At 46.9% G+C, this 11,537-nt stretch overlaps 4 protein-coding genes across 4 annotated transcripts; 2 read left to right on the top strand and 2 right to left on the bottom strand.

Annotated features, from left to right (window-relative positions):
• The first annotated feature begins 108 nt into the window (after nt 1–108).
• On the top strand, nt 109–866 carry LOC100834518. The gene has a single exon (XM_010237262.3). The coding sequence runs from the start codon at nt 240–242 to the stop codon at nt 594–596; it is 357 nt and encodes a 118-aa protein (XP_010235564.1). The 5' UTR covers nt 109–239; the 3' UTR covers nt 597–866.
• An 837-nt stretch (nt 867–1,703) lies between these two features.
• Nucleotides 1,704–4,201, bottom strand: LOC100825845 (sm-like protein LSM1B). Its single transcript, XM_003575132.4, has 5 exons — nt 3,860–4,201; nt 3,270–3,338; nt 3,063–3,178; nt 2,920–2,982; nt 1,704–2,087 (listed from the first exon to the last, which is right to left on the bottom strand). Exons 1-5 carry the CDS (start codon nt 3,918–3,920, stop codon nt 2,010–2,012), a joined length of 387 nt encoding a protein of 128 aa, XP_003575180.1. The 5' UTR covers nt 3,921–4,201; the 3' UTR covers nt 1,704–2,009.
• Nucleotides 4,202–6,659: 2,458 nt separating this feature from the next.
• Nucleotides 6,660–8,489, bottom strand: NDPK5 (nucleoside diphosphate kinase-like). The gene is made up of 5 exons (NM_001289017.1): nt 8,419–8,489; nt 7,727–7,951; nt 7,101–7,208; nt 6,761–6,870; nt 6,660–6,685 (listed from the first exon to the last, which is right to left on the bottom strand). The coding sequence occupies exons 1-5, from the start codon at nt 8,487–8,489 to the stop codon at nt 6,660–6,662; spliced, it is 540 nt and encodes a 179-aa protein (NP_001275946.1).
• Nucleotides 8,490–9,634: 1,145 nt separating this feature from the next.
• LOC100824926 (trihelix transcription factor ASIL1) lies at nt 9,635–11,329 on the top strand. Its single transcript, XM_003575129.4, has one exon. It carries the CDS (start codon nt 9,766–9,768, stop codon nt 11,005–11,007), a length of 1,242 nt encoding a protein of 413 aa, XP_003575177.1. The 5' UTR covers nt 9,635–9,765; the 3' UTR covers nt 11,008–11,329.
• The last annotated feature ends 208 nt before the right edge of the window (nt 11,330–11,537 follow it).

Raw genomic sequence — 11,537 nt, 5'->3', positions numbered from 1 at the left:
AAGAATTAATGGATAATCGAACACGCCTTACCAAATCTCATCATGCGAGTTTCGTGGCGCTACGCACACGTATTAAGTATGCCTCGGTGCGTCCATTTCCTTGCCCACCGCGTATATTTCCATCATATACACGGACAAAAGGAAAGCAAGACAACCTAACAAAAAGGAAAGCAAGACAAGGCTCCAAGCCACACCGAGAGGATCGAGAGGAAAAGAGTCAAAGAGAAGTGGGCCAAAGAATGGGGGACGCGCCATGCAACGTCATCCCGCGACGCCACCGCGGGCTGCTTTGGCGCGGCCTCGGCCGGCGGCGCCGGAAGCTCCCCGTCGTGCGGCTCGGCGCCGGAAGCAGGGCAGCAGCAGGAGGCGTCCGTGTCCGCGGGCGCGGGCTCCTGCGGCGTCTCCGGCTCCGCTGGTTCGCGGCGCGTGCGCGGTGGCTCCGCCGCGCCGTCCGCAAGCTGGCCGCGATCTACATGGCGGCGCTCGAGGTCCCGCCGGCTGCGTCGTCGTCTTCGTCTTCGTCGTGCCAGCCGTGGATCGGCGTGGAGCCATGCTTCGCCACGCCCTTCGTGCCCAACGCACGCCCCTTCTGGTGAAGTCTATTAAGCGCCGCGCCGCGCCGTGCAGAGCTTTTAGGCGGCGGCGGTGGCCGGCTAGGCTAGCTATAGTGCAACCGCCGATAGAACTGAAGAGCGTGCGTGGTAGCGCGATAGCGGCGATCTTCGCCATCAGTCGCATGCATACAACTCTGCTTGATTCTGGCCTTTTTTTTTCTAGGGGGGGCTACTGAATTCCTGTTATTGTGTTGGTTATCTCGTATGGATGAAATGAAGAAAGAGTAAGAGCAATGTGTTTTCCCCGTCTAAGCTTCAGCCATCTTGATTAGTTTCTTCAACTTCTTTTTTGTCTTCTTGTATGTACTGAACGTGGTTTGCGTCATACTATGTGCGTCCATATGTAGCTCATAGATCAGGGAACAAAAGTGATAAGAATTTCTCAGGAAAGAACAAGGGGACGTTGTTTGAGAGAGAATATCAAATCTCGGTTTTCCTTCCGAGAGAGAATTTTAGGTTGCAACTCCAAGTGTATTTTACTCTATTCTCGAAGCTAGAGAATCATGGTCCGCTTGCAGTGGCATGTTTGTTAGGGCAAAAAGTTAATGAAACGTCAAAGGTACAGTGACAGGCTGACAGCTGTAGGCGTGTAACAGCCAGTGTCCGCAAAATTCTCCAGCGAAAGGTACCCTCCTCGGAAGCTCCCTGCAGGCCGAAATTTTGAGCCCAGGCCCAGTCAACTGGATGCTCTCAAGCCCACCAACCACAGGATCACGACAGCTGATCCTTAAAATTCACTCCCAAAACAAAAACTGAGACTTGATCCTTAAGATTGCTTCGGATTGTTTAGATGTTATCAAGCAGGTACAGGAGACCATCTTTGGTCCGAACAGATGCAAAGCAAATGGGGAAGCTCATAAATTAGCTCGGCAAGCAACGTCTTTTGAAACTGGTCGTTATGTATGGTTGGATCATATCCCCGTGAACCTTTCTAGCTAATAAAGCTTCGGTCGTTCCACTAAAAAAAAAAGAACACAAGAGTTTGCTGATAACAAACACAATAAAAAATAAATCCTTGAGGGTTCACAAAAAGAAAACGACACAATTTACTTGGATATGCAACTTGCAGATCACATAGGTCTTTGAAAATTGAAATGTACATGGCTTCTTAAGAACAATAATAGAAAATGGATTCATTAGTTCTAAATTATAGACCAGCAACGAACCAGGAGATCCGACAAATTATCATTTTACATCTGCAGACTACAACTTGCGATAAAAGCTTTCCAAGAGCTCAGGAGCTTCTACAACACTATCAGGTTACAATAAAGAATTTGCCAGGTGAAAGCTTTCGATCTAGAGCCAAACACAGTAAGATGGAACCAGGTTTATGTGTCCACCTACGGAAGCCGCCAATAAAAATCTTGCAGCTTCGGTCTATCTATCAGTTGAATGCTAATCAAAGTCTAGGAACTCCATCCGTTTCCTCATTGAGCCCTTAAGATCTCTTGCTTCTCTTTCCGCTTTCTCAGCCTGAGTGGAGGCAGAAACTAAGTTTATTAGCAAAAAGAAGGAACCCCAATTATCAGAATCACCATCCAGCTTACGTATACAAAATATATATAGAACAATAATTAACACACTAAAAGAAATGTCAAGATGCTCGACTGTTTCAAAAGGAGCTGGAAGGCTGGAACTATGAAACCATGAACTTAATAATTAAGAGAAAGACACTCAAGAAGAGCCGAAGCTCTTATACCAGATAAAAGGCAAAAGTTGAAGGCTGGAGTTAAAGCCCACCAAGAGTATATATTTTCTCTGAGTTCCAGATCAAGCACATTTCAGAATGATGATTAGAAGAAGAGAAAAACGGGTAGATTGCTACGCCTATAAAGAATCTTATATGATACCCACTAGAAATAATGACAGGTATAAAATCAAATCAAACTGTGGTTTATACCATTGCTGTACAGCTGTAGACACCCATATATGAATGATGACCTCATGCAACACAAAGAGAGTAGCGAAACAAAGCTCAATTAACATGTCAATGTTTTTGGTTTCCATTTCACTTAGAATACATTTAATCAACTGCCTATACCAATGTCATTATTCAGAAGATTTCATGCATCCTAGGGACCAGAATAGCATTCTAACCCAACAGTTTTTTCAGGACTCTTGTGGGTAAACTGTAAAACCAACCCATTTGTACGATCACTTAGTTGAAGAAGCAAAATTGCAAAGATCAAGAAACAGTATAGGACACACAAGAAAAAGCAAGTGACCCAAAAAAAACTTAAAACTAAAACAATACTAGGAGAATACTGGATCTTCCAATCAAGAATTTATCAATAGAAGCACTTGCCCTTCTTATTTCTGCCTCTGAAACACAGGTCATGTGAGCAGGGAGTTCATCCTTCTCGCGGTCCTGGTCAATTCAATACAGAATACATCAATACAGATATACAAACTCTACAAGGGTCACCTACTCTGTAAAGCTATCATTACCAATTCACCGATTAAAACAACATTCTCTCCACGGATGACGTAAAGACCAAGAGGAACATCGCAATACAGTTCCCCAACGATTACTCGTTCACAAGCACCTTGGAGAACAACGTTTGCTGTGGATGCAACCATTTATGTAAAACAATCTTGGTGGCATACAGTATAAGTGTAAAGAGCATTAAGAACATAGATCATGATGTGGCATACCAAACTGATCAAAGGAACACAGGGTGCCGAGCAGTTTCCTTCCATCTCGTAGTAGAACTATAAGTTTCTCTGTAAGCAGCAATATACATAAGACGGTAGCATCCACAAGAAAACAAGGTGTACTCTGCATGTCAAGTATGCGATTGATCTAATTCATATCAAACAATACAATGCAGTAAATTATAATCTGTGAATCAACTCGTCATTTGTTTAAGTATGGCGTACAGCTAGATTCACCAGAGTACCACTTTCTTAGCACAGGCCATCAAAGTTTTCCACCTTTGAATGCCTACAACCAACTAGTAGTCAACACAGAAATTTTGTTTCCAGCAAGACTATAAAATCCACTGCTGGCACAAACAATGGCATTGAAGCCGAGAGATTCCGCATCCCCATTAGATATCCTAGCTTTCGACATGTCACCCAAGCGGCGTAAATCTGTGCCTACCGGCTTCTTCAACTACACCCAACTGGATCAAATATCCCAAAAAGGGACCAAATGTTGCAAAAAGTACTACTGCGACAGAGCATAGAACGGGCACAAGAACACAGGAAAAGCAACCGAAGAATTTGGAAGGAAAGGATCTCACTGTCCAAAAAGCCGGCGAGGGAGGTGGAGAGGAAGAGCTCCTCCGGGCCGGCCCAAGACATAGCGCGGCGTCTGGGTTCGCGGAGGTAAATCGCATCAGATGGCCACGCTCCCGGCGCCGGGCACTGGGACTTGATAAAAACTGCGGATTTTGTGGGGAAATTTATTCTAGGGTTTCCGGAAAGAATTTCCCTTGTCTCCTGGTCCTGGATGGTGTGGAGTGTGGAACCTTTCGGCCTGGACAGCTTCCAGGTCCCAGGAGCTAGAAATTTTTTTGTAGGCGTTTTTTAGCAATTGTGAATTTCGTACTGCAATCTGAGAAATTCGTTCGGGTCAGTTTTCGATCTTCTCCACTGGACGATTATGAAAGTTACCCCAACTGCCCAGTGCCTACAACTAGAAAGGCAACAGCTCTTTGCCGAATACAATCTTTCTTGTTTTTAGAATAAATTTCACAAAATCATAAGTTTCTAGACACGATTCTCAACGAGCCTCTATGTTTTCTAATTTATCCGCAAAACCACACGTTTTGTGTTCAATTATCCTAAATCATCCTACGTTTTATGCACGTTTGATGGTATTTCTGACATATGGGTCCCGCCTATCAGCGCGTATTTTTCATGAGACCCTTGTCCTTTTCTTTTTCCTTATCCCCTCGTCTTCTTCTACCTCGAGGGTCTTCGTGTACTGGCCATGGGTTGACCCGAGCAGCTCGATGGTGGATGGCGGCGTATGGTTAGCGGAGAAAGTTGAACATCTCGGTGAGTAGGCGCCGGTAGCCGCCGCGTGGTAGGTACATGGCACCGGCGTGCTCGTCGCCATCGAGGGCCGGAGCAGCCGGCCGTGCGCTGCTCTCTCGGCGGCCGGGTCCACGAAGCCCTGGTGCACCCGGAGCTTGTCGCGGCAGCTCTGCTGCGCCACATGCTGCTGCTCTTGCTGGTCCTGGCTGCTTGAGCCCGGCCGGTCGACGAAGCCATTGGAGGAGAAGTCGTAGACGCCGCTGCTGCCTTGCTGGTGGAATCCCTGCGAGTGGGACATAGAATAGGTCTCGGTGGCCGGGCGGATCATCGTACCGGTCTTCGGTTGGCTCACATGCATGGTCGTTGGCTGACACGGTGGCGCCACTGTCACCATTGTCGTCGGTGCCAGGAAAATCCCCTTATTCCTCGATGAAAAGATCAGTGTGCCGGCTGTGCAGCCGGGGGGGATCAAGACGGCGTGCCGGCTGTGCACCAGCACACCCAGAACTCGTGAGAAGATCAGTGGGATTTAACTAATCCCTCGATGAAAACAACCTCGAAACCCCATGACCAAAGTGCGGCCTGGGTGGAGACAGCCGCCATGGCCCATCGCGGAATCACCGAATCCATTACCTCCGCCGATCCCCGCCGATTCAAGTGTTTTTATTCTACTGGAGAAGTCGCAAATTTCTTTATTTTTTTACAATACTCGGACATCACACACAGGGGTTTCTAGAATTTCAGATCAAAATTTGATCAGAACAAGCAAAATGGAACTGAAAAGTACTGAATAAATGAGGCCATAACACTATTCATCAATTTTGGTACGGAGTAGTACAATTACAGTTGGAATTGTGTTTCCTGTTGAGTGTCAACCGAATTTTGACCTGGAAATGTATAAATGTGTGGAATGCTAGATGTGCGTTGCGTGAATTATCACAAAAAATGCGTATAAAAAACATTCTGATATTCTAATAGGTCAACTAGTGCATTAAAGCTCCCGGCTGTACCCAAGTTGCTCCGGAAATAACCGGGCATCACCGGTTGGGATAGGGATCTTCCAAATTCTAAATTCGTGCAGTACTTGAATCCAAATTCAAAATCGAATTGTTGCTGGACATATGGTACAAACATAAATCGGATATCTTAATATCGTAATAAGCGCTCAGTCCCCGTTGGAAACACGGGAAACTAGTTCAATTGCTTTAGAAACGAAGTTGATAGAAGTTCAGCATTCAACCTTAGTTGAGCCCATATTACAGTAGTAATCTGCAAGTCCGATGTGAATTTATAATCTTGGGTAAATCGACATTAGAGACAGATTATTGCCGGTACTCTAGCATGTTATTTTCAGAAAATAGCTGCTCCGTTCTCCCTTGCTTCTGGATTACTGCATCTGGACTTGCATTCTGAGAACTGACAACTGGCCTCTTCAAAAGAGTCGCTATAAATTTTCAATCTCACAAAAAGAACTACTCCCTCTGACCGGTATTACTTGTCTCAAATTTGTCCAAATATGGATGTATCTATGTGTAAAAAACGTCTACATACATGTAATATTTCGACAAGTAATTCCGGCCCGAGGAAGTATTGGGTTTGCATCCAGTACAGCCAATTATATTTTTCTTCCTGACACATCATGGTATTTCTTCTTAATACGAAGATTAACAGACCCTCCAGTATTCGAGAAAAAATAACATATTTTCAGACACAACCATCACTTGGATTCTCTTCCATTATCTAAAAAACAACAATCAGTTGGATGGGGATGCTTGGTAAAGGTTAACCATGGCAACCACAGTCTGCACTCTGCAAGTCAATTTCCTAAACTCTGTAGACATGAAGCTAGCAAATGAAGAAATGTAATGTTGCCAAGCCTGTCTGTTGTACATAGGTACTCCCACCGTTCCATATTAATTGGCACGGGTTTAGTACAAGTTGTACTAAATCTGCACCAATTAATATGGAATGGAGGAAGTATTCATCAACTAACAGTTGGAAGGAATCGTCAAACTTCCAAATTATCTGTCTTTGACGGATACATGTTAACAGGTATATTCTCTACAGCTCATCATGTTCCACGGTTACTGCATAGTATAAACAAAGGTCAGAAAATTAAGGTGTGATCAACAAAAATTTTGAACAAAAGAAAAGAGGCTGACCAGATTTAACATCACCGAAGAAAAATGAAATTTCCCTAGCCGCAGATTGCGGTGAATCTGAACCATGAACACAATTTTTCTCAGAGTCCAACCCACACATTGCTCTAATGCTGTAATGAGAAGCATGGTGTGAGTAACAAGAAATCGAAAGCATAGAGACAACACATTCAAGATCATTAATAGGTTACTATCAGTGCTACATGCCATGGATCACAGATACAGAGGTCATGAAAAAGTCTGTAGAACACTGCCGGTAGTTATTCATATGGTAGCATTGGAATGATTATTGTTTCACATAAGGTGTTCTCCACTAGAAAAAAGGAAGACTGTGGTTCTTAACCTGTTAGGGTGTGAAGTTTTAGCCTTTCTTGCATCAGTTGGCCCTATCAAAGTTCGCCAGTGTGAGATGGCATCAGGCCTTTCCAGAACCATAGCAAGAACTGGGCCGCTGAATTTCAGCACAAAGATAAACAATCATGTCAGGGGCTGGAGGCTGCCTTGTACCATAAACAAGAAATTTCAATGGAGTTCTCTCAAAAAGATAAAATGAAACTTAAATGGACCAAAATGTGCTGTGTGCCAACGAAATTTGTAATTTGATTCAGGATGTAATGTGCGCATGCTTACTGGATTTCTAACAAAATTCCAGATTGGACCTTGAGTCCGAAGTCTGCATGTTTTCAGAAACTGCTTGGTTTTCTCATACAAAGAAAGTGAAGGAAAAAACCATCTCAATACTGGGTATTGGATGGAGCACACCTTGAAAGAGAAGTGGTTTGAGGTGGCATAGATCAAATTTTCCTTGAAGTGACCACCATCATACCACTAAGCCAAGCATCCCATAGCGTTTGACACTTTCATAAAGAATCGTGTCAATATTATTTGCAGTATCCTTACAGTTCATAAAATCCTACGAGGACTTGAGAGGAATAAAATGCACAAGTTTTTGAATTTTGAATAACATACCTCGTCATATACTTCACTAGGCTTTCGAAGAAGCTTCTCTCAGAATGCTCAGCGTAGAAGACAGATGCCCTCTCTGCATCTAGTCGAACAACTGCCTCTTGAACAATATCAAATCCAGACTGCAGGATGACCTCCTTGATTTTCTGCGAGTAATTACCAGACAAACCGTCTGGCTTGATCATCGCCAGCGTCCTCTCCCTCTCCAGAGCCCCACAGCTCGGGCACCTGAATTAATCACAAACCAAGTCCCCAATACCACTTGTAAATTCATCATAAATGCATGCCACTAAATTAGACTCAGATTACCCAGTACAACATTGCACACTGCATAACTTCCTCGTTCCTACAACTACATGCGCCACAAAGCATCCATGAACAGAAACCGGCTTCAATTCGATTGGTCTAGAGTAAAATCATTGCTTTGACTTCAATAACCACTATGGCTAGGCCCGAGAACGTTTGGAATCGTTATGCCCACCAGATTATTCCCAATTAAGCGAGGAAAGCGGAGAGCCAGGATGATGGGGCTGATTAGGAGCGAAATCTAGCTCAGATCCATCGAGGCAACATGCTAGTCGAACAAATCTAACATCCGTATGACAGAGAAAGGCTAGGAAGCCACCATCTGCAGCATGGACACGAGCCCGCCCAAAGTCCAGTAGAGGAGGAGATGTAGAACAGGTGCGGCAAACCTGTGGAGGAAGAGGAGTAGAGACAACAAGCAGATGAGAGAGGTCCCCACAGAGGAGGTTGCCCTGGCCATCTCCGGCGGGACGGAACAGAGCTTAGGCGATCCCGGCGGCAGTCCCTCTGTGTCGTTCGGTCGTTCCTAATCCTACCAGTTCTCACTGGTAGTTTTACTGTGCGGCCACCGCGATTACCGCGGCGTAGATGCCACTAGGCAGGTTTTACTGCAGACGAGCAGTCTTCTTCGAAAAATGCAGAGATCGGTTTAGGGCGGTAAAGAAAAATGTTGAGCAGTTTAGGTTTTTTTTAATCGGAATTTATATAGAGCGAACATTCGCTCTTTAATCTCTCGGAGCGAACGGTTTTGCTGGCCATCCGACTAGGCTACGTTCTAGAAGCTTCCCTCACCTAACTTCCTGTAGAAGCCACATCTGTTCAAACTAGTTTGGTAGTCTAATCAAATTTAGAACTGGCCCTGAGAAGACTGACTAAGATCGTGCCACGTGTCTTGTGGGGTGACAACTTCAGTTCTGTGGCATGGCAACTTTAGTTCTACAAGCGTGGCAACTTTCGTCTGTGAAGCTGACAACTTTAGTTCTGTACATGTGGCAACTTTATCCCGTCGCGCCATAATACTAGGGAGCGAACGTTTAATTTCGCGGGGTGGCAACTTTAATTCTGTGGAGGTGGTAACTTTAGTTCTGTGCGGATGTCAACTTTACCATCGTGCTGGAAGACCGAGGAGCGGACGTTCGCTCCCTATTCCACAGTTTTACTATTGAGCACTCGCATGCTTTTTAGTTAGGGATCAGTCGACATAGTCGTTATGTTTGGCCGTCGGATTTTAATCCAGTGATAGCAAGTGGAAGAGAAGAGAATGTGGATGACATCAGATCTTAATTCAACAGGTCTGATACGATAACTGAGATTTAAAGTTTTTTCTTTAAAAATTAAGCGACAAAAAGTATTTCTGGGCGGTAAGAAAATGCAATTTCTGCTTAAATTGAAGCATAGAAATCGATAATTCAAATCGAGGGAGTGCACACTACACAAATTGTATGCCCAAGCATAGTTCTAAAACGAAGTAGGAAAAACTGTATGCACAAGCAGCCGGCCCACGAGCCCGTTCCTGAACATGAAACGGCCCAAGAAGCATATCGGAGCGCTCCGACGCCGCAGCAGGGAAACGGGCAAACGGCTCCCATCGCCGCCGGACACGATGGCCACCGCACGCCACAAAATGCAAATGCCCCCCGAATAATCCCGCATACCAGCAGCCACTACCCCCATCCCGGAAATATCCCCAAACCCTCGCCCGCCGCCGCCCGACGACCACTTCCAGATCTCGGCCCATGGACGACGACGGCGCCGCCTCCCCGTCGCCATCGCCCTCCCCATCGCGCTCCTCGTCTCCGCTCCCGCTCGCCGAACCCGTCACCGTCGCCGCCGTGCCCCCCGGCCACCTCGCCGTCGCCCTCCCCATCCAGAAGCCTGCCCCCTCCAGCGGCGGCGGCGGCGGCGGAGGGGGCCGAGAGGACGCCTGGAGCGACGGCGCCACCTCCACGCTGATCGACGCCTGGGGCGAGCGCTTCGTCGCGCTCGGTCGCGGCAGCCTACGCCACCCACAGTGGCAGGAAGTTGCCGAGGTCGTCTCCTCCCGCGACGGCTACTCCAAGCCGCCCAAGTCCGACATCCAGTGCAAGAACCGCATCGACACCCTCAAGAAGAAGTACAAGGTCGAGAAGTCCAAGTCGGGCTCCTCATGGCCATTCTTCGACCGCCTCGACTACCTCCTCGCCCCCGTCCAGAAGCTCGGGGGCAATTCTGGCCGGGCTGCAGGAAATTCGGGCTCCTCTAACCTCGCCGAGCGGACAACCGCTGTTATGATTCCGCGTTTCAACTTCCCTACGCGCAGCCGTACGACCTCGCACTTCCCCCCCTCCGCAGGTCTAAAGCGCAGGCTGCCGTCGCCGCCCCAGGCCTCAGCATCGTCGGATTCGTCCGATGGGTTCCCACCTGAGCCACCGGTTGAGGCTGCCAACGGCAAGAGACAGCGTGTCGAGGAGGCTGTGAATGGAGCAGATAGCAGCGTCCGTGTGCAGGGTCTGCGCGACCTGGCGCAGGCGATTCGGCGGTTTGGTGAGGCGTTTGAACGTGTTGAGGCCTCGAAAAGGGAGCATGAGCTCCGGATGGAGCGGGACCGCCTGAATGCTGCCCGCGAGCTAGAGGACCAGCGTGTGCAGTTCTTCCTCAAGATGCAGATGGAGATCTCAAAGGCCAACAATGGTACCGCACTTGGTCCCCTTGCTGCCGTTGCTGCTGCCATGATTGGCAATTCAGCACCTGCCACAGTCCCCGCCGTTGCTGATGGCAACGGCTCCAGGAGAACATCTATGGCACCTGATGTCGGGACCAGCAGCAATCACCATGTCCGGTACCGTGTGAAGGATGGCAGGCATCATCAATCCTTGCAACACCCATCCTACCAGTACAACCAGAACAATGCCGGCGAGGATGCCACAGGCCATGGTAGTGGCAGCAACGACAACAAAGAAGATGATGAGGTGGAAGATGAAGAGGAAGAGAGCCAGTAGAATTTGTATCCAGTCAATTGGCATTGTCCTGGTTTGAATTGCTCCCAGTTAATTAGGTTGGTCTGGGAGCAAGAAATGACTATTGAGAACTGCTAGATTGTAGTGGTATTTAGCAACCAGGAGTAGTTAAGTTATGGTAAGTAACTGCGAGTTGGTTGTAGTAACTTATAGCTTACCTGTTTGTGCTTGTGATGTGATTCATGTATCATTGGGGATGTCTCATTGTGGTGTTAGATGTATCAGTGCTTGCTCTTTAATCATGATAAGTGTCGTGAACTGTTGTCAAGATGTGTCATTGAGGATGTCTCATTGCAGTGTTGGATGTATCAGTGCTTTCTCTTTAGGATCATGGTCAGTGTCCTCAACTTGGTCAAGATGTGTGCACAGTACTCAATTTTCCCTTTCTGAGTAGCCTGTCGCCCTGCTTTGAATTCTGAACTGTATGCTAAGTGCGCGGGTAATGCGGATGCCTTGTTTTGCTGTCTTCAATGAGTAAGATCGGACAGCAGAGATTTTCGTGGGCAAAATTC

Source organism: Brachypodium distachyon, chromosome 3 (genome assembly GCF_000005505.3).
Source record: "Brachypodium distachyon strain Bd21 chromosome 3, Brachypodium_distachyon_v3.0, whole genome shotgun sequence".
Taxonomy (NCBI): Eukaryota; Viridiplantae; Streptophyta; class Magnoliopsida; order Poales; family Poaceae; genus Brachypodium; species Brachypodium distachyon.
This window is presented reverse-complemented; position numbering and strand designations above follow the sequence as displayed.

What these genes read in the sequence shown, in the direction of transcription:
- LOC100834518 (XM_010237262.3), top strand. Translation starts at nt 240, where the DNA reads ATGGGGGACGCGCCATGCAACGTCATCCCGCGACGCCACCGCGGGCTG.
- LOC100825845 (XM_003575132.4), bottom strand. Translation starts at nt 3,920, where the DNA reads ATGTCTTGGGCCGGCCCGGAGGAGCTCTTCCTCTCCACCTCCCTCGCC. An exon ending in CCTCGCCGGCTTTTTGGACA is followed by an intron (nt 3,339 to 3,859) that starts GTGAGATCCTTT and finishes TGCTGCTTACAG; the next exon opens with AGAAACTTATAGTTCTACTA. An exon ending in CAGAGGCAGAAATAAGAAGG is followed by an intron (nt 2,088 to 2,919) that starts GCAAGTGCTTCT and finishes GCCTCCACTCAG; the next exon opens with GCTGAGAAAGCGGAAAGAGA.
- NDPK5 (NM_001289017.1), bottom strand. Translation starts at nt 8,489, where the DNA reads ATGGCCAGGGCAACCTCCTCTGTGGGGACCTCTCTCATCTGCTTGTTG. An exon ending in CTAGTGAAGTATATGACGAG is followed by an intron (nt 7,209 to 7,726) that starts GTATGTTATTCA and finishes GCTGAAATTCAG; the next exon opens with CGGCCCAGTTCTTGCTATGG. An exon ending in CTTCGGTGATGTTAAATCTG is followed by an intron (nt 6,686 to 6,760) that starts GTCAGCCTCTTT and finishes TATACTATGCAG; the next exon opens with TAACCGTGGAACATGATGAG.
- LOC100824926 (XM_003575129.4), top strand. Translation starts at nt 9,766, where the DNA reads ATGGACGACGACGGCGCCGCCTCCCCGTCGCCATCGCCCTCCCCATCG.